Raw genomic sequence first — 21656 nt, forward strand, 5'->3', positions numbered from 1 at the left:
ACATAGTTATTTTAATTATTGTTCAATAGAAAATATATAGTTTATTTTTTCCTATCTGGGCAAATAAAATGTTACATAAAAAATCAATATGGCAAAAGAACAATGAGAAGCCATAGTTAGAGGAGCAAGAAACAATAATTACAGCCACTAAACTTTAACCAAGTGCAACATGTCAACAACCTGAAACATGTGGAACAAGGCGAGTCGTTGTTATTTAGTGGAAAACATGAAGCTGATCTTTGGACAGTACCGGTCGGGTTGCACTGACAAGGTCATTGAGGTGTGGGTCAGTCAGGATCCCTCTGAGTCTGGTCTTATTGGGGTTCATGACACTGAAAGTGTCTTTTCATCAAGCTCTGTAGGGCATTCATATAAACAATGACTTAAGGGCCAAAAGCAAAGTTCTGGCGGGCCGATTTTGGCCCATGGGCCCCACTTTAGGCACCCCTGGTTCAAATATTAAATCTAGACATGAATCCTTTTATATAAATGAAAAACAAACGGTAGATTCAGCTATACGAGAAGAAAGTAGCCGACTGTTTTCTCCCCTCAATGTCCAGAATTGTCTTCTCTAAACAGAAACCCCTCAATATTCAGCTGCCATTTGATTGAGCGAAACTCGAGCTGCAGGCCTCTTAAATAAGTCAGAGTTAAACCATCAACTAGATGTCTGGAACTCTGAGAACTTGTACAGGAGCTCTGCACTTTCCATATTCTCCTCCCTCCTTCATCCATCTCTCCTCCCCTTGTCTCCGCCCACTCCTCCTCGCCTCTACTTTTCTTTCCTAACAGCAGCGTCCTCTCACATGGAAGAATGGAGGAGAGCATTGAGGAGTCTCTGGCTTTCTCTGTGAGGGTCTTCACTCTGCAGGAGGAGGTGAGGGCTGAGGAGACGCGCATGGAGACACAAAGGAAGGTAAAACTGGAGGCAGCAGCTTCTGCATTCATGTTTAAGGTTTAAATGGAGATTTGTGTGCAGTAACACCTGAAAAGAGTGAAATGTCATCTCATGATGACCAGTGTCTGTCCAGGAATGAGCTGTTTTCAGCCAGTTGGAGACTGGAAACGTCTTGATATCGTTTAACACGGTAGATTTGCATTCTGTCAAAGAACGACTCCATGCAGATTTGGTTTTATTGCTCAGGGAGCTCGTACATTTCACGTTACCACCATGTTGATGTTTGAGCTCCTGAGAGTTACTCTGGCAGAGCCAGTTGGGATGTAGACTCCAACACAGAGGACTGAGGTCCGCCAAGAAACTGACAATCTAAAGGGATGTTAGTTTAAACTGTGAATTCATTAATAATCCACTTTGAACACCAATTGCTCAAAGAAAGGATCATCGATCAGCCACAACATTAAAACTACAAACAAGTACGACCTGTTCCTCAGGAGATACAGCAAAGTCTGAGGGGTTCAGGGCCTGCAAGGTACCCACACACAAATATAATGGGATCTGTGAGAACTGTCAAATCTGTGGGATGTGTAGAGTCTGAGGAGGTCCAATAGGATCTGATGGGCTTGAACAATGGTTCCCAAACTGGAGTAGAGCAGCAAGGCTAACCCCAACCCCAACCCTAACCCTAACTTCAGCACTGGACAAATTGGTGAAAACCCAAATGGAAAATGATAATGAATGAAGAGAGTACTAAAAAAGAGAAGAAAATATGATGGGGCATATCTACTCCCAGGCTCGACTGGGTAAATGTCAAGTAATAATAAAAATCAATGGTGGATAATGTAGACGGACCACAGTTTGTTGTATGTCTCAAAATATTATGATCAGATGAAGTTTGAAGCCAAACAAGTTGCAGCACTAGGGGACCTTTCATCCTGAACACAGAGAAAAGCTTGTTGGTTCCTTTAGAAATAAATAAACTACCCAACAAGCATGCATAAGAGTTGTTGTAATAAAGCAGCATCTGTCTTGTCAAACGTTCGGCTCACCTGAAGCAGTTTGCAGAATTTAAAAAGTTTCACACTGTAGCAAAAGGACGGATAATAATTTTGACACCAACATGATTTTTAACTTTAGTTACCTACACTGCAGCCTATAAACTGTTTCCTTCACAACACATTTTTCTTGGTAAGTTTCTTTGTAAGCATCAGGGTAGATGTGATAGCAGGTGAGAGGTTTGCATTATTGTTGATGATGAAAATGTTTGGGAACCACTGGTCGAAAAAAAGATCTTCTGGGAACTGTGGGAAAGACTTCTAGTCTGCTTAGGACCCAAACAATCTGTAACATCACTTGTTCTGTATCTACATCCTAATAAGAAAAATACCGGTTCAGTATGACATGGCTGATCAGTGTATATAATACAACAATATGATAAATATAGCTACGTTTCTGCAATTTAAAAGATTTTTTGAAGCCTTTCTCCCTCATTTTCTTTTCTAATTCTTGTTAAATTCTGAAATTCGCTGTTGTGTGCTCCATATGGCGCCATCTTTCCCTGAAATAAACTGGCCATGAGAACCCCTATGTCATGCAAAGGGACACGTAAATCCAAAAAAAAGAGATTGCATTACACTTTTGCGATATAATTCTATTTTGACGTCTGAAAAACCAACTTATGACAGCATGAAAACTTTGTTTTCTTAATGTGGGAGTTTCCATTAGCGTTGTTTTATTGCAATATTTATTTAGCAGAAATCTATGTGTCATGGAAGCGCAGCTTATGAGTTTGATGAAGCAGATGAAGCAAAAAACAAACCACATTTGTTTTATTTCCATCATCCGTTATCATTCCTTCTGCCACTAAAAACATCTTTTCATATTCTGTCCAATCAAATCCGAACCGAGCTGCTCAGATGTGAGCTAGTGGATCATTGTGTTCTGGTTGTGTTGAAAGGAGGACGAGGTTGAGATGGAGATCAGGAACGAGCCGCAGATCAGTGTGTGTGGACAGAGAGTTGGACAGGAGCTGACGCTGCTGCTCAGGACGGGTCTGGAGGCTCAGCAGCTGACTGTGCAGGATGGTGGGTACTAATGGCGAACACACAGCTTTGATGCTATGATGTTGTTTTAGATTCAAGGACCCACCTTGTTCCCAGATGGCTGGTGGTCCAAACAGCTCCAGTATCAGCTCTGCATCAAACATCTTTTCTGAATTCTGTAGAGCACATTTCTATTAGCCTCTTCTTTCCTAAGAATCTTGGTCCAAAGCCCTCATCAAGTCCAGTCCAGCCTTAGACCAGAGTTCTGTCCCACACAGCATCTTAAAGACACTGATAATGAAATAACTTTATATGTATATATCATGCACTTTTTTAAGCAGTAACACAAAGCACTTTACATGTTAGAACAGTTGTTTCATTTTACGAACACAAGAAATCACAAAACTGTTTATCACAAAAAAAAAAATGAAAGCAGATGCACACACACAGACGAACTAAACAAACATTTAATCTAACCCCCCCCAACCCTCGGACCCCACTCTACAACAGTCTCTAGCATAAATAACAGTATAAAGGAATACATTTTTTGACACCAACTAACCAAGTAAGAAAATGATAACCTAGGACACTGGTTCTCAAAATTTTGAGCCATTACTATAAAATTAAATGAACCCCAAAATACCGGCCACTACGGAAGCCAAGAGCGGTCGTGGTTGCATGCACCAACATCTTAAGGACACGGGATAATTATCTCGTTATCAAGGGATAACCATCTTTGTTTTGTCGCAATAATGTGACAATTTCTCATTATCTTGAGAAAACAAGGTTGGTTATGTCGTGATAACAAGGAACTCATCCCGTGATCATGAGAAAGCGCTCGTCGTTATCTCGAGATAACAAGAAAAAAAGGTTATTATCTCGAGGTAACCACTGAAAAATAAAAAGACAATAAGGGAAAAACAACACCTTCTGTACCCCACCACAAAAATAACTGAGTTATCTTGCAGCCACCTTCTAAAGGCTTGACTATATGGAGGGTGATAGGGTTCAAAATCTGCTTCTCTCTCTGAAATTATCTCAAATTCAATTTTTATCCTTTTAAGGCCCAACCTGTGAAAAATGGAATATGAGCTCTTTACTTGGCCCTTTAACAAAATGTAATAAAATTTTTTACAAATTTTTGAGTGATATTTATTATTTATTGCCATGTGATCTGTCACAATTATTAAAGTATATATTCTGCTGCTTCCTGGTATCTGTCAGGGGCCAGAAGAAAAGTATCAGGTTGTGATTACCAGGATTTTGAGCAAAGTTTTATCATAAAGTGATGCAAAATGTTTTATATGTCATGTTGGGCTCCATAGAGTTAATATGGCATCTGTCCTGACTGTCTTGTTTCATGGTTTAATTTTTACAGCCCTGATAAAAATCGAGAATGTATTTGATCAATGTATGCTAAATATTTTTTTACAATTACCTGGCAACCTCCTGAAATCATCTCATGACCCAGATGAGAGTCTCAATCCTAAGTTTGAGAACCACCAAGTTAGGGGTCCATCCACATCAACAGAAATCCTCCTTATGACCAAAGAGGTTATCCCCATGGAAACCACTCAGATCATGGCAGACCAGGTGACACACAACCATAAGGTTGCAGTGCAGGGCCCAGATCATCCAAGGACAATCACCATGACAACAACTGCTCAGCCACAGCTCCTGATGTAAGAGGATCCCCATGAGGAAAACGCAACAAAAAATATTAAATAAAATCAAACATCAAATCAATAAAGAGAGTGGCAACAGATGAGACCAAAATGTATAAAAATATACATAAAATAATTCATATAAACTCTTAACTTGGTATAAATCAACAATTGAGACAAAGTGGCATAAACAGTTTGAAACTAAATTAAGAAATGAAAATTTCAATAAGTTTAAAACTAGAGCAATGAAAAATATAATATAAGCTTCTTAGCTAAGCTAACAGGTCTTGACCATTTTCCTACAAACATCAAAATAATCAATTAATGATCAATCATAAACAATGATCCATGAAAGAAAATTTGTTTCCAGCCAACAGAGCTTCAGTTTTCCAGGTGACTGTCTGTGAGGAGACGGACTGCTGTCAGGTAGGAGGCCAGTCCTTCATGGTTTCTGCTGGGAAACGGAGTCTTCTGCTGCAGTTCAAGACACCACGCGGTTTGTATAATATGACGTTTTTTTTGTTTGTTTTTTAGGTGAATATAGCTTCTCATCTTGGAGTTACTGAAAAACATTTTTGCATCTTTGATCAGATCTGAGGAGCTTCCAGACAACGTTGAGAAGAAGTTATGGAGAAAGAAGTTCCACACGAAAACAAGGAGGAGAAACTTCAGAGAGACAACAAACCATTCCAGAACAACGTCCCAAAACATTCACAGAGCCATCCAAAGGTTACCAGGTAAAAATTACGTCTAGGAGGCGCTGATTACAATGAATCAACTGCAGAAAAATTAATGTGTTAAATGTAAGCATTTAATCGCAGAACATTTGTCAGGGCACAATTTCCTGGTACACCAGTTACAACAACACACACAGTACATCTGCTATAAAAATTAGCAGTTTGGCGGTATATTTAGCAATCTTTCAGACCCCTCCAGCAAGTCTGTTTAAAGAAAAGTGTCTAGCAACTTTTTCTGGTGTGACTGAAGACTTTTGGTAACATGAAAGCACATATCGTTTAGGTCTCGGATACACTTGCTTCAGGCATGTTGCCCACATGTTCTCAGCGTATCTTCGGCACATAGACTGCATGCATTGATGCTAGGTAATGTGTCACGTGCACAAGGTGTAATATTGACTCAAACAAGAGCATGAACACAGGATCTGAGTTAAACCAATGTTTTAAAGAGCACCTCTCAGACTTTGTTCACAACTACCAGCATTTCTATAATTGTTTCTTCCTGTTGCACAGTGGCAAACACTACTGCCTTGTTAGCAAAGGATTGGTAAAATGTTGTTTGCTGAAATGCCACGGAAGTAAAATGTTATCAGTTCTGGTGTTGTGTACTGCTAACTAGTGGTGACTTCTAGTACTGAGCGTTTTGCTTGTGGCATGCTTGTGTTGTTTGCATTAAATATAAATACAGGCATAGCTGAACATCATTGTGTATGCTAATGTACACACCAAGTATATCCCAACTCTCTGCTAATGGTAGCAGGTGCCGCGTAAACCCGTCTCCCATCCAAATAAATGACACAAAATTTTGGTCCTCTCACAGCATCTAGCTTCAAGCAGCTGTCAGAGCAGGAGGTGATCACCTCTGCTGCATGACCAGACTGAAACCACAACATCTGGTTTTACTGTCAGAAATGAATGTCTATTAATGAAAGATGTGGACAAAAACATTTAAAAGTTTGAAGTACTGTAACTTGTTGTAGATTGGAGCTGTTAGTTAAAATTACATTTTCATTTTTAATTTCTCTTCGGGGCAGGGATGTTTTCTACTATTTTTCTACTGTTTTGAAAAGAAGTTAAATGTATTTTCCCAAACTTTGGTATAACCTGCGTTTACAATATTAATAACTGGGTCCATTATTGGATTTAGTCATCCATCAAAATGCATTAAAAAAAAGAAGGTGCTTCAGCTTCAACTCTGGTTCATGTGTGTGTGTGTGTGTGTGTGTGTGTGTGTGTGTGCAGTTTCACAGCTGTCTGAGCCAGCAGCAGAGTCTGCTCCAGGACTACCAGAGGACCGCCACCTACCACAGAGCCATCTTAGCCAACGAGGCCGACTTCAAAGACAAGGTGAACGCTTCTGTTCATTAAGACAGCAGATTCAACATCATTTATAGTTACACAGAGAGTATGGAGCTAAATCAGGGCCAAAATGTTTGTTTATTTGAAAAAATATTTGAAACTGATTAAAATTAATTTGAAAATGAAAGTCAAGTTTTTACGATGACCTCTGCACTCCACTGAATAATTGTATAGAAAATAAAATGAAATGAATCAAATGTTTGTATCAAATTTAATTCCAAAGGGGTTTTATATTTTATTTTTGAAACATATTGTTTCTAAAAATCAATTTTCAATATATCATTTTGCGAGTTTGAGATTGTATTCACTCAGTTTTAGAGTCTAGCTATCCAAATTTAGATTTTTTTCTGTCATTTTCCAAAGCTCGTTCACAGTTGCAGATTTTTATTTCACTTTGCTCTTTTGATATTTAACTTTCAGATTCCTATTTTTCAGTTTCAAACTTTTGGCCCTGATGTGGCGTGTGGGAGAGGCTAAAGATACAAACATTCGACTCACTTTGTTTTATTTTGTATACAATTATTTGTTTTCAGAGGTCATTGTAAAAACTTGACTTTCATTTTCAAATTAATTTGAATCAGTTTCAAATATTTTTTTCAAATAAACAAACATATTGGCCCTGACTTAGCTCCATAAGAGAGTATTTCAGGGAAGCAGATGCCATTTTTTTTAACACCTGGAGCAGATAAAAACTACTAACAGGAGAAATTCAGGAGGATATCACTTAACTATTAGCTCTATGTGTGAGGAAAAGGATTTTATATCCTGTTCTGGATTCAGTAGGGACCCATTGAAGAGAAGCTAAAACTGGAGAAATTTGATCTTTCCTGGTAGTTTTAATGAAAACCGTCGCTCCTTCCTCTGCAGCCATGTTTCTAACCTTAACAAGTCACCAGATTAACTCTTTAACCGGTTATCTCTGAGAACAGGATGTCATCTGTGCATGTTTTAACATGGCTAACACTTTTTAATTCACCCTCTTTTCTCTGCAGGTGGTTCTGGATGTGTGCTGTGGTTCAGGTATCCTGTCTTTCTTTGCCATCCAGGCAGGAGCTTCCAGAGTTTATGCTGTTGAGTCGGGTCCGATGGCCAAGTATACACAGGTCCGTGTGTTTCAAGCCTTCATTTTCATGTGTTGGCTTTAACAGAGTCAAAGAAAATAGAGGCATTGTTGGAGCCTCTGTGACTAACCTATGAGCAGGACTTGGATTCTTCATGAAGAATTTGGAGGATATTATGTGTGATTTGGCCAGGCTAAAACCTAAAGAAAAACCACAGCTACACGCACACACATACATCACATGCAGAGCGTGGCATTCTGGGGAGTTAATGAGTTGCAGCAACATCTGGCCCAGACTGCGGGAGGATAGGTGCTGCAGGATGCTAGTACAGTTTAGACTCACTTATCAAAGAATGAAAATTTATTTTTATCTTGTGAGTATTTCAGTTGTTTTCTGCATTAAAGCTGGTTTGAGAGGTCTAAAAAAGCTCCGCCAGGTGTTCCATTGACCCGTTGACTTTGACAGACTCGCACTTTATGGTGTATTCTGAAACTGGAGTTGTGATTCTGTTTTTCCAGGACTGGAGACACTTCTGGGTTAGTGACAAAACAAACAGTTTTCAGTGGGATCGTTCAGAATCCAAAATCCATAAAAACAGTGTTCGGCATGTCCTGTGGATTTTCCACACAACAGACACTGCCTTTGGAAACACACGCTCTCATAATTTATTCATATTCAGATGGAAATCTCACAGTGAGACATGTCAAAACCTAAAAAAAAAAATGAAACCAGAAATATTTGCATAGTCAGAAAGTCATGTAAAATGTCGGCGAACCTGTAGCCATTGCAGCAAGGTTAGACCAATTTCGCTTTCTTCTTGTAATTTGAGTATTTTTCAGCATGTTGTAGTGTGTCACCATGCTAAATGAAGACCCATTCACTCAATAAAAATAAAAATTTAACCTTTTAATGAGTAATACCCAAAATGAGACCTCACAGTGCCGACAGACTGCAGACAGAAAGGTAGACCAAACCTAGAAGGTCCTTAAAAGGGAGCCACTCTACATGTTAGAGACTGACGTTAGCTGTCAGTTTTTTACCATATTGTCACAGCAAGAGGGTCTCTAAGAGAGTTCACCACATTGGTGCAGTATCTCGTATCATCAGGGGTCGAGCGAGATCTGATTGGACACTCTAGGTGCCATTTCAGGTGATTGACAGGTCACTGGAGGAGGACTGAAATGTAGCCACACCTGCATGGATCACCAGTTTCACTTCACCAGTCTGAAGCAAATCATTTTAAAATGGTTTCCTAACGAGTCATCCTTTAAAAATCTTCACATTTGACTGCGCATTTCTAAAAGAAATTTTGTCCCGGTACAATTCCTAATGTTATGTTAAGCTATTAATCCGATGTTAGCATGAAGCAACACAGCAGTGCTAATGTAGTTATATGCTAGCACTAGCTTAGTTTTCAGACAATGTGGGAGACCATGTCATATTTATTTTTCCTTGAGTGTATTGAGGGATGACACATCAACTCAGTTAATCAAGATCTTCACATTGGATTTGAAAATAAACTGTGAAAATGCTCAAATAGTACAATAACCAATTAGCGCTGGCTAAACTAGCGCTACAGGATCCACTTCAATATAACCAGGAGGCTAGCAAAGCTGCTAGTTGATTTTCAAGTAGCTATGACATGAAAATATGGAGAAATATATCCTGTAATTATTTATTTAGTTATTTTCTTTATAATCCGTTCGGCTAAAACAACACTTCATTTCAATTTAGTTGTTATGTCGTGTTTTATTTCTTTTCATGCAGATCCTGGTCCAGGCTAATCATCTCTCTGATCAGATCCGTGTCTTGGAGGGGCAGGTGGACCAGCTCAGTCTTCCTGACATGGTGGACGTCATCGTGTCAGAGCCAATGGGCTACCTGCTGCTCAATGAAAGGCCCATGAAGAGTTTCCTATATGCCAGGAAGTGGCTCAAACCCAATGGTAGGAACCATAATTTGTAGCTCATTATAAACAGCAAACTCAAAGTACAACACCATTTCCACCTTAGGGCTCAACGATAATGACCATCCACTTATGACCCTCAACCTTGTCTCTTGTCTACAGGGAATCCTCCAGAATCTTCTGATACTATACACAGTAATTTCAAGACAATTTCACATTAAGGAAAATTTTTCTGAAATTGTTCCACAATTTTCAGACACAGTTTGTCTCAGATTGGTGAACCACCGTCCATGTTTACACCTGAGAGACTCTGACTCTTTATTTCTGTTAGAACATTTTTATTCTTTAGATAATGAAGAATATCTTAAAGGGGTGCTATGATGGTATTTAGAGTTTTCTGAGCTTTCTAGAGTGTTACAGTGTTGAATCCTCATCAGACATGTGAACGGCACTGTTTTTTATCACCTAAACGCATGTTTGAGTTTGAGTTTGAGTTCCAGCACTCTCTCCGTTTGGTTTCCATGGCGACGAAAAACGCGTCATTTTAGAGAGTTTGTTCTACTTGGAAATCCTTGTGACGTCCCGGGGGATAAGGTTCGGTGATTGGTTACCTTCTACTGGTTAACAAGGGCATGTACAAATACATCAGGCGGGTGGAAAACGTGGGATAAAGTTATTTCCAACGATGGCTGGTGAGTTTACCAAAGAGAGACATCCTGCTGCATTCCTTGCTGTGGGTTGCTGTTTTCCACTTCGTTTTCAGGCTCTGATTCAGGTTCCAACATGTAGGGCTGTATGCTATGTGTTGACATTGTAGTTTGTTTTTTTATTGAGTTCATATGAGCCTAATCCTTCTGCTTATGAGATGTTACAATGACGGCGAAAGCAGGTGCGGTGCGCGCTCCCGATGTAGTGCAGTGGCGGGAGGCGGGGCTTAATGCGGTTGATCTGACAGCCTACGGAGAGGGTCGGTCTGAAGTAAATAAAGCGATTTGTGACAATAACTCGATCAATCCCAGCCCTTCTGGGCTCAGAAATAAAAATAAATTAGCCTGAAATGCTCATAATAGTTCCACTTTCAAACAAGTTGCAAAACACTCATTTCAAGACGTTCATTAAAAAAAATAAATAAATAAAAAACTCTCAAAATCAGTCTGTCAATGCTTCTTTCCAGTTTTGTTTCTTTCATGCTTTGGGAAAAAAAACATCTTGAAACAAGAACAACTAAACATGAATTCAAGAACTGGTAGCAGAGGGGTGCATGCAGAGTGCTTGGTGGCTGTGGTTCAGGTGGTATTTAACCCTGTAAGCCCAATCAATCTTATTTGATAAAAACAGTTTCTGAGACATTTTGCATCTCAAAATACTGTTGAATCTTAAACCTCTGCCCCCTAGTAGATACCAGGAAGCAGAAGATTACACTATAATAATCTAAATATATCAAATGGTAATACCGGTAAATGGTATTAATCCCCAAAAAGAAATAATACACTTTTGTTGCAATTTGTTAAAGGGCCAAATAAAACAAAAACTCTGAAATGTGTCATTTGTAATGGTAAGAATGGGTTAATGTGATTGTAAAGTAGCCAATTTTAAGACCCAGTTACCAAGTAAAAAATAAAAGACACATGCTGTCAAGTCAAAAATAAGACACATACTGTCAAAACACATTCTGCTTTTGCCAAATGTATTACTCTCAGAGCAAGATCAGATGGATTTTTTGACTGGATATAAGACTATAAGACTGCGTTTTACAGTTTTTACAGTGTAAAATATATCAGTTTGAACATCTGATATGTTGTGCATGTTCTATGCACATCATTGATTGCATCCCAACATTTTGGACATTTCTTAGCATCTCATCAAGCTAAAGCCCTTCTTATTAATTCACCTCAATACTTAAATGTCCATATGTGTCCTGTTGGACAGAGCAGAGACACAATGGAGGGTTGACATTGATTTATCTTCGATTTGAAACCAGAAACAGTCACAGTGCTGAATTTCTGTTCACAGACAAACACGTCTGACTGAGAAACACACTTATATGTAACATGTCCGTTGGTATTTACTCATCTTTTTCTCCCTCCAGGTCTGATGTTTCCCTCCAGAGCAGATCTTCACCTCGCTCCCTTCAGCGACGAACAGCTCTACTTTGAACACTACGCTCAAGCCAGTTTTTGGTCTCACACACACACAAGCATGCTCAGACATAAATCTGTGCATGAGGAGATGAACACACAGGCTCACATGAGTGTGTGGTCTCAGTGTTTGAAGTCAGTCAGCCGTGTTTCCCACTCGATGTAAAAGTTTCAGGTTCAACATCGTCTTGGTTCAGACCAATTATGAGGGCTGGTTGTTCCCTGTAACTATCAGACCACCTTTAAAATAGTTTTTAGTGTTTTGGTTGAACTTTGAAGGGAATGAAACATTGATTCTATTAATTATTTTATGTAAACAGAGTGAAAGTGAATATTTTAGCTGCAACTTTAATAAAAAAAAAAGACAAAAAAGTTGATGGTTCCATCATACCGGGTCGTAGTGGATGCGTCAGCCTTCCACTAGCAGATTACAAATCTTTTTAAGCAAAAATTGTGCAGTTAATGTTGCAGACGTCCAGACTGCGACGGCTCGTTCGGTTCTTTAGACCTGTTGCCATGGAAATAAACCATTTCCAGTCAGGACATCTACCAGCACGTTTAGTATGAGTCTTCAGACAACGATCACATAAGATTCCAGCTGTTTCAGACTTAGGAATCAGAGCAGAACCTGAGAAATGTTCAAAAGGAACACTTACTTGTGATATAGTAATAAATTCCTCTCATCATAGTTAAAGTGCAGCTTCAACAAAACATGCACTCAAGTGTAATCTGTAGAATAAGTATGTTTTAGTGTTAGATACTATATATTAAAAAAACTTTACTCATTTATCGCCATTAAATTTAGCATAATATTCTTCCGTTCATGTTAGACGTGTTTTGCTGTATTTCCATTTAAGCTAAATTCTGGCTAACAATGCATCCTCTGTTTTAAAGTTTGCTTGTGCATGCAAGAATACCAGCATATGTGTGTGTGTTGCCATGCTCTGCGCCCCTCACTGCTTCAGGTCAGGCTCAGTTAGCCTTGAGGAATGACAGTAAACTATAAACTAGTGTTTTCCATCACAGCTACTCCAGCGGTGTGGGACAGACTTATCGTAATAGTAGCGGCATTAATGCTTCCAAACGTTATACTGTCAGTTTTAATCTTGTTTAAACTATTAGCTTTTTCAGTTCAAGCATTCAGAAAGCACATTTCACTGACACTGAGTTTTCTTTTAGATAAATATTAAACATGAACAACTTATCAGGTGATGAAACTGAGACATTCTATCATTTCATGGCAAACATGAGCTCATTTTGAATCTGATGGTAGCAACATGTCTGTTAAAACTTGGAACAGAAGCAACAAAATGCTGCAAATGTAATTTGTACAAATAAAACAAACAACTGGAGGAGCATTTGAGAACAAACCAGGTTAACTGTCAACAGGTCAGTCACATGGCCGAGTGTACAAGGAGCATTTCTCTACCAGACGGACACAGCTTCACCTGTCTGAGACAAACTAGTCCAAAAACTTTAGAAAATACAGAACAATAAATTTTTTTTTTTTTTTTATTGATGCCCATACTTTTTAAGCACACCCTCCATGTATTCAAAAAAGAAAAAACACATGGCAACTCAAAAACATAAAGCAAAGTCTTATAATAGTTCAACCCAAAGCAAGCTAAAGATAAAACAAACTCAAATAAAAGTAAGAAAATATACAAAAGAAAAAAGTATCTTTGCCAATGTCTCACTTTGCTGGTCCCAAGGTTGGACATGCAGCTAGCAAGTCCCAACAACATAACAGTCCTTTGGTTAAATTTGATATTTGATATTCTAACATTTAACAATGATGAACAAAGTTGAGTTATCCAATGTGGGTCTAATGGTATCAAAATTATTTTTCAAAGTAATTGCCTTTTTCACTGACAAAATAAAAAACAATGACCAACAGAAAAGAGTTTATTCATAGTAGTAAACAGAAATAGCGTGGTTTTGTGTCACCTTTTGTTTCTCCCACGTTATTCCTCTGTCCTACAATGTTCATTACATTACATTGAAATGGCCAATTATGCAAATTAGGCGATGATGTCATTGAGCAACTTTTAGAACAGCCAATAGTTACTTTCTTTACTGAGGAGTTACAGTAGGAGCTACTGAGGAGCAACAGTAATGTTATGTGTGAAATGGTGTGATTAGAGGGAGGACCTCAACCCCCACCCCTTTTGATAAATCAGCTGAAATAAATTGTGAAAAATGAGTAAAAACTTAGATTATTAATAAATTAGCATCTGCCATTTATATAGCTGGCAACAGGAAATGATCTGACTCAAACAGAAGGATAAAGTAGTTGCTTGACTACCTGCACTGTTTCTAACAAATGGCAAAATAAACTTTACTGTTAGATTGGATTCACGTACCTGTCCAGCAGAAAGCTGCAACCTCTTCCTCATGAATTGTCTCCATCTGGTAAACACTAAACCAATGTAGTTTTCTCCCAGTTATTATTTCTTTATCTTTTCTTGGCTATTTTCCCCCTCCCATTGGGGAGAGGCATGAGGGAAGTATTGTTTTTAATGAAAGAATGGGGATTCACAACTAAAACATGCACAGTTTGTGACTTTGTCCCCTTTTGGCTAACTTATTCAAAGATGGCGCCATGGCAGCCTTCAGTTGGGCGCGCCACCATCAATTTATTTATAAATAACTCATTCTAAGCTACAAGAACGCTTTCATGTGGATGCAATTGTGACTAGACTTTGGGAAATTACTTATTCATGAAGGCAATACTTGATGTTTTCCAATAAAAAGCCAAATCTGTTACACAATATATCTTTAATTTGTTCAGGCAGCAGAGAAACTTCTACAGCGTGAACCTGAGTGGGCTTCATGGAGCTGCGGTAGATGAGTTTTTCAGGCAGCCCATAGTGGTAAGATATAGAAAAACTCTTTTACATGTAGTACTAGTAGCTGGCTACAACTTCCCCATGTCACAATAACTGCATGTCACTGACTGAAATCATGTCTCCTCCAGGACACATTCGATGTTCACATCTTGATGGCGAGGTCCGTTAAACACTGCATCAACTTCATGGATGTCAAAGAAGAGGATATACACAGGTCATTTCAAATGTTCTACAAAATATCAGCAAGAAAGCCAAATAAACAAACAAATATTGATGAAGAAATATGGACGCTAGCTACGATGGGAAACATACAAATAATTAGCTTAAAATGATGCAGGCTGAATATTAGCTTCTTTTGTGTTCACTGTTTTGTTAAAAAATTCTGAAAAACTATTTTCTGAGGAGATTCCAGCAAAAACAAATATTATACAATGTTTAAATGATCTATGACAATGTGCTTATTGGGCTATAAATGTTCCTGGAAGACTCACTCAAACAATGTATAACAATGTACATTAAGTCAGCAGTTTTTGCCTTATTTTATGGCTTATTTTTAACATTATTTTTTAATTTTTTGTCCTTATTTCTTTTTATTTTGCTGTTACTTAATATTATGAGTGTGGTTTTCCATAATTTAGTTTTGTGTAACCATTTCTCTAAGCTTGCCTGCTCCTTTACGTTGCGCTCAGTAGTTGTTCACAACTTTTAGAGAAAAAAAATTTCATGTCATCAGCAAAGAAACTCACCATATATGATAAGTTAGGTGTATAAGATGTTTTATACAACTCATTCATGGTCATAATGAAACTAATGTGGCCATCCAGTGATAGACAAGCTGTTTATTACTGATGCAAACCTGTTTTTAATGAAAGTGTTCTGTATTTTCAGAGTGGAGATCCCCTTTGTGTTCACACTGCTCCAGTCTGGTCTGGTTCATGGACTCGCCTTCTGGTTCGATGTGGCCTATTTGGGATCCAAGTAAGTCATAAGCCAAGTTTCCAATGTGGGCTAAAACTGCTCACTGATTGGTCACTTCTTGTGTGAATTGGCATTTTTTTTAAAAAAGCAGAAAATAGCTCCATGTTTAAATATACTTTGGATTTTTTTTTTTTTTTTTTTTGTCACATGTCAAGAAGATATTGGTGGCTGTCCACCATTCTCCCCTGTTTCTGTTTTTTGGTGTTGATGGAAAAAGGGCTATTCCATCCTACGATTCCACATATTTGCGTTTATTCATGTTTCCACTATGCTCATTTAAAAAATAATAATTCAAAGAACCATGGCTGAATCAAGCTTGCTTCGTACTTTGTGAAAAGCAAGAATTTTGCTCTTGTTCTCAAGTCTACAAAGACAAGAAAAAAGTTTATTTTTTGGTCCAGTCAAGTAATACTCCAAGAGAGGTTTCGTACCCAATGGGGCATGTGCACGTTGTGGTGTCTGTGTCTTTAAACGCCAACATGTTGTATACTTTTCTTATTTTCTCACTCCTTTAATCAGCTGTTCATTAAAGTTATCTGTTCAACTTCACATGAGCACAAATGCAGAACCACCAACTTTCCACTACAGGTTTTTCTGCGCTAATCGCGCCCACCTCAAATGTTTAACCAATCAAACAATGATTGTTGCAGCCGTATGAAAAGAAAGTTATGCCTGGCTCGTGCATCAAGAACAAGTTACAAGATGTCTTCAACCACACCTGCAAGAACAAAACGACGACATATGATTCTTGTGGTCTCAAGAAGTAGAAAAAATGTTCAAAAGGCTTTCGTCCAGATCCCAGACCACATCTTTTCTCCACTTTACTTTTACTCGAGTTTCCCAGTTTCTGGTTCTGATGTTCAGCGGTCTTTGGCACCACAGATTTTTACTTGTGTAGTCTCATAGTCTCAAAATCCTGCTGTTGATGTTCTCCATATTTTGGTCCAGCGATCATGGACACAGAGAGGGTACTGGCTACGGTTCAGTCCCTGAGGTCTGTAGGGAAGCGGGAAAAGGGCTACAGCTGGATGTGGTGAACCGGAACTAGGACATGACCCAATGACCCATTGAAATGCTGCCCTGTCATTGTGCCCACACATTGTGCCAAAGGAATGGCTGACAAGCTTTCGAATGAATCTAATAACTACGACTGTGACGATACTCTTTCATCCTGATTCGATTCTGATTTTTTTTGGGTGTCGATTTGATATAAATTGCAATTATATTTCATGTTTGTAGACTTAAAACAAAAGAAATGTACTAAACTTATTTTGCTCGTCATTTTTCTTGATTTCATTTAGGAAAAAAAAAAAAAACAACAGAGTAGCCAGACCATCATTCTACTGCTATAATGCCCCAAAAGACAAGTAAAAGGATCAATAAAAACAATAAAAATTACAAAAATGTTATAATCGATTATTTGTATTTATTTGAAAAAAAATTGTAAATTTAAAATTGTGAAGCAAAAAATCCCAGTATTTGATTTTTGATTTGATCTTCCCACCCCTACTAACTACCCGTGGTTGTTATTCTGTCCTTCAGTCTTTTTTTTTTCTTTCTTTCCTTTTTTTTTCGGGGAAGGGGGGTGGTTATATGCTTGAGTAGCCAGGTAAACTGGAGTTCTTCAGGTCATGAGTAGAAATAACAAATTTTCTTCATTCTTACAGCTTCATTGATAACCTCCCTGATCTCTCCTTTGTCTTGGCAGGTCCACAGTGTGGCTCTCCACAGCCCCCAGCGAGCCTCTGACCCGCTGGTCTCAGGTCCGGTGTTTGCTGCAGACACCACTGTTTGCAAAGCTGGGACAAACTCTGTCAGGGACAGTGCTGCTGGTCACAAACAACAGGTACAACTGTCTTGTCATCCAGGGTGGCTTATTAATGAGGCAAACTTCATCGTTTTATCAGAAATTTGCTGCTAACAACTAATCTGTCAGTTAGTTTTGTGGGGGAAGAAATGAGGCCAAAAAGGCCCCAAAACTACATTTTCCACCAGCAACTTCTCCATTTCAGGCTTCTAACATCACCTTTAAGTTTTTACTCTATTGGCATTGTTAAAACATCCATTTCAATTTGTTTAATGTTATGTGTAAGATCCTCCTGAAAATTAATCTCATGAAATAATCCCATTAATCTCTTCTGCAAAATAAACCATGAAACTGGTTTGGAAAAGTTTGCTCAAGCTGACACCAACCTTTGTCTTTTTTATTCTCCCAGCAGACAAAGCTATGACATCCAAATCACTGCCACAGTTGATCAGTCAGGCTTCAGATCTGGAAACATCCTGGACCTCAAAAACCCATTCTTCAGGTCACCTCCCCTTCCTTCGGATACAAACATTAAAGTTTCAGAATTAATTTACCACACAGTGATATGTATCTGAAAGCACATTGAATCAGCCTGTTGTTGAATTGTGCTGTACAAATAAACTTGCCTTGCCTAATATATTTTTATTTCTAATGAAAATTCAGGATGTGACACGTGTCTCCGTGTGCAGGATACCCTCCTGGTTCCGCAGTTAGAGAACCCACCAGTCCTGCAGATCTGAAGGATCAAGACCAGAGGCCTCTCTCTTTCAGAGACCTGAGGTTAGCCCTTCACACCTCCTCAGATAGCTTTGCCTCAGCTCCTAACTTGGTGAAGAAAGATCTTTGTTACTTGTACAGGTTAAATCCAGAGGTAAAGGCAATGACTTCTAAAACTAAACACTAGAGGGCAGCAAACAGCTCCACTCCCTGCCTCCCAAGAGCTGGTTGAAATGTGGACTAGTATCTTCAAGCAGAACTTTTCTGAAGGCATGAAAATATTGGCATATTTTAAGTTAGAAAATTCAGTCAAGAACAATCCATCCATCCATCTTCTGCTGCTTATCCGGGGTCGGGTCGTGGGGGCAGCTGCCTAAGCAGGGAAGCTTTCCTCAGACTTCCCTCTCCCCAGCCACATTTGCCAACTCTGCGGGGGGGATCCCGAGGCGTTCCCAGGCCAGCCGAGAGATATAATCCCTCCAGCGTTTCCTGGGTCTTCCCGGGGTCTCCTCCCAGAGGGCCGTGCCTGGAACACCTCACCAGGGATGTCCAGGAGGCATCCTAACCAGATGCCCGAGCCACCTCAACTGGCTCCTCTCGATGCAGAGGAGCAGCGGCTCTACTCTGTTCTCCTCCCGCCCCTGCCTCAAGTGGAGAACCAGTACCCAGTCAAGAGCAAATAGGCCAAATATTTACCCATTTCTGTTGAAGCAGATAACAGATACACTGAGGGGCGGACATTTTTCGAGGAGCTGATGCGAACTGACTGAACAATTATGGCGATGTAAAAGATGCTTGGAAGCGAATCTGTCGCTTGAAACAGAAAACGGAACAATTATTAACAGAAATTGCAATGTTGAGTTGTTTAACTGACACGCAACCAGCAAAATGCACAAACCAGAGAAGAACAGGAAGAAGACAAAGCAAACACTATCAAATTAAAATGACCCAAAGTGGAGAAAAAGAAGAAGTTAACAGCAGCCAAAGAAACTTACTTTATGCTCTGACTTTCTAGCGGTGCATTAGCATCACTAACCAGTGTCTAAACACAGAAGTGAACACTAAACTCAGTCCTGCCCACAAGTGGATGAACTGACTGAACAATTATGGCGATGTAAAAGATGCTTGGAAGCATGAGAGTGGAAACTTATGACAACATGTGAAATGGACATCCTCATTTAGGTACTTAAGGGAGCATAAATGGGCTTCATTGTTTGTATTTAGCTAACTCTGATTCCCAGCTACCCCATAGAGTTTAAATGAAAGCACATCCTTAATGTTTTAATGTATTCTTGGCTCCATAAAACCTGTTAGGTATTCAGAAGGAATGTGGAGCTTTTCAGGATGTGTTTATACTTTGTTTCCCAGACATGACTGTAGAGACCATTTTCCCTTCATGGGCTTGATGGTTCACTGCTCCAGCAGATCATTATGAGGCCTCCACAGAGCATGATGATGACCTGAAAGCCAGCAGGGAAACATATGAAACTTAGACTCTTGTTCGTCCTTTTGCGGATCTTAAACAACAAGAAATATGTGGGACCAGATGTGGAACATCAGCATCTAGCAGAGATTGGAAATTCTTATGAACCTGAATAACTCTGATGTGCCGATGCTTCAGAAAACTGAGGCTGAATGTCTTTAAATCAAAATGTTATTCCCACACAATTCTTAATGTTCAGTCACACTTTTATCGCAGCATAGATATAAACTCTCTGTAGAGATGTAAATATTTATTTATTTGCCACTCTGCACTAAAAAAAAAAAAATCAAATTTGAGCCCCACATCTATAATTTTGACGGCATATAATAATTTTCTAATTTTAACCTTAATAATTTCTTGTCACTTTCAGAGCCTTAAATGGCCCCAAATGCTCCTCCCAACAGCTGATATCCACAAATAGTGACCTTTGAACTATCCCCACATCACAGTATCCGTCAGAGCCCCCCCCCCCCCACCCCCCCCCCACCTTGTGCACCTCACACTTTCACTACTGTTACATGATACTTTTTAATTCATTTTTTTCAGGTACAACATGAAAGAAATACATAATAAAAACCATTTTCACTCTTTTATTGGTTATAATTGTGAAGTACTAGCTCGAAACATGCAGCTGAGCAAGAGAAGGGCGATAGAAGGAGACGGGAGGCAGAAGACCGCAACGAATTTGTGCGTCATTGTGAGAGGACAAGGACACGAGGATTCACAGAATGACCGGAATTAACCTAAAGTAGAATGAACATCTACATGATAAAAGAATTAATTAATTTAAATTTAAAATGGAATAAACCCGTCACATACTTCAGTCTTAAGTTTATTTCAGAATTTACATGGTCATTTTTTTTATCTTTTTAAAATGGATTTAACTTTTATTCTGAATTAAAGAAGGATTTAAACTCTCATGTAAATGTGGTCGTGATGTTTTGATACCATAAAACTTCTTGGTTCAGAAGGAATTTTAGTATTATCTGTGTAATATCTTATATGCTGCTCAGGCTGTTTTACTGTTTTCTTTTGGGGTTTTTCTTCTCTGCTATTGTTAAAAACTTTTTTAAATTGTTTTTTGAATGCTATCAAAATAAAGTTATTTTTATTAACATGCATTTGGGCAGCTCTAGACATTAGTAAGTTACCCTAGGCAGGGATGTTCAAATAAAACAAACTGTATGAGACATTTATATGTTTTCAGCATCTCTTTCTGTTTCAGGTCCAAAGAAATCTCCAGAGATCATCTGAGTCCTGACTTCCTGCTTTAGTCCTGTTAAACATATTGTCAATGATTATAAACTACATTTTAAAAAAAAAAAAAAAAGTTTTTTTTTTTCCTCGTTTTCCCCAATAATTTGAACTGTAACAATATAGTTTTCTTTCATGAATCCTTAGATTATTGTCAATTTTATTCACTTCAAGTCAATTAAATTTGTCTCAGACATGTTCAGCCTGAGGAAAACTAAATTTGTTTATGTGGATCTGTTTAGCATAAAATGTCGACAGATAATGACATTTGGACACCATCAGCCTTCTGTGTGCATGTTGAATTTGGAATAAAATAAAATTAAAAACTGTGGTAGGAAGTTTCATTTACTGTCTAATGCATCTGGGTGTTTTTTTCTGTTTGGCTGAATTACCATACTGTTACAGACTTTGGAAATGTACAGTATTAAGTTAAACACTGCTGTACAGAGCAGTAAAATGTGTAAAATGATATTAGATAAAAATAAAAGTAAATACAACACCATTTTCCAAACAGTTTGAAAACTGTTGTAATTTATTTTAAAGTCTCATAAACTCAGATGTTGATCCCAAAAAAAGAATGTTGAAACGACGACATTTCATTGTCAGAAAACATTAGCTCATCTTGACTTTAATAGCAAAAACACATCTCTGAAAACCAGGAAAAGAGGCTGGCAAAGTAACTGGTACAAATAAAAGGTAACTCGAGGAGCATTTGACAACTAATAAGGTTAAATTTTGTATTCTCTCAGGTGTAAGAGAAGAG

At 38.5% G+C, this 21656-nt stretch overlaps 1 protein-coding gene across 1 annotated transcript; it reads left to right on the top strand.

Annotated features, from left to right (window-relative positions):
- Nucleotides 1-814: 814 nt before the first annotated feature.
- Nucleotides 815-18193, top strand: carm1l (coactivator-associated arginine methyltransferase 1, like; the record flags this gene model as incomplete). Its single annotated transcript, XM_079264059.1, has 14 exons — nucleotides 815-916; nucleotides 2856-2982; nucleotides 4975-5100; nucleotides 5196-5341; nucleotides 6584-6688; nucleotides 7693-7803; nucleotides 9529-9706; nucleotides 11757-11847; nucleotides 14597-14678; nucleotides 14783-14868; nucleotides 15543-15632; nucleotides 17341-17478; nucleotides 17852-17941; nucleotides 18103-18193. 14 exons carry the CDS (start codon nucleotides 815-817, stop codon nucleotides 18107-18109), a joined length of 1479 nt encoding a protein of 492 aa, XP_079120185.1. The 3' UTR covers nucleotides 18110-18193.
- Between the last annotated feature and the right edge of the window lie 3463 nt (nucleotides 18194-21656).

This window comes from Telmatherina bonti (assembly GCF_933228915.1).
Source record: "Telmatherina bonti genome assembly, chromosome: 24".
In the NCBI taxonomy this organism is placed as follows: Eukaryota; Metazoa; Chordata; class Actinopteri; order Atheriniformes; family Telmatherinidae; genus Telmatherina; species Telmatherina bonti.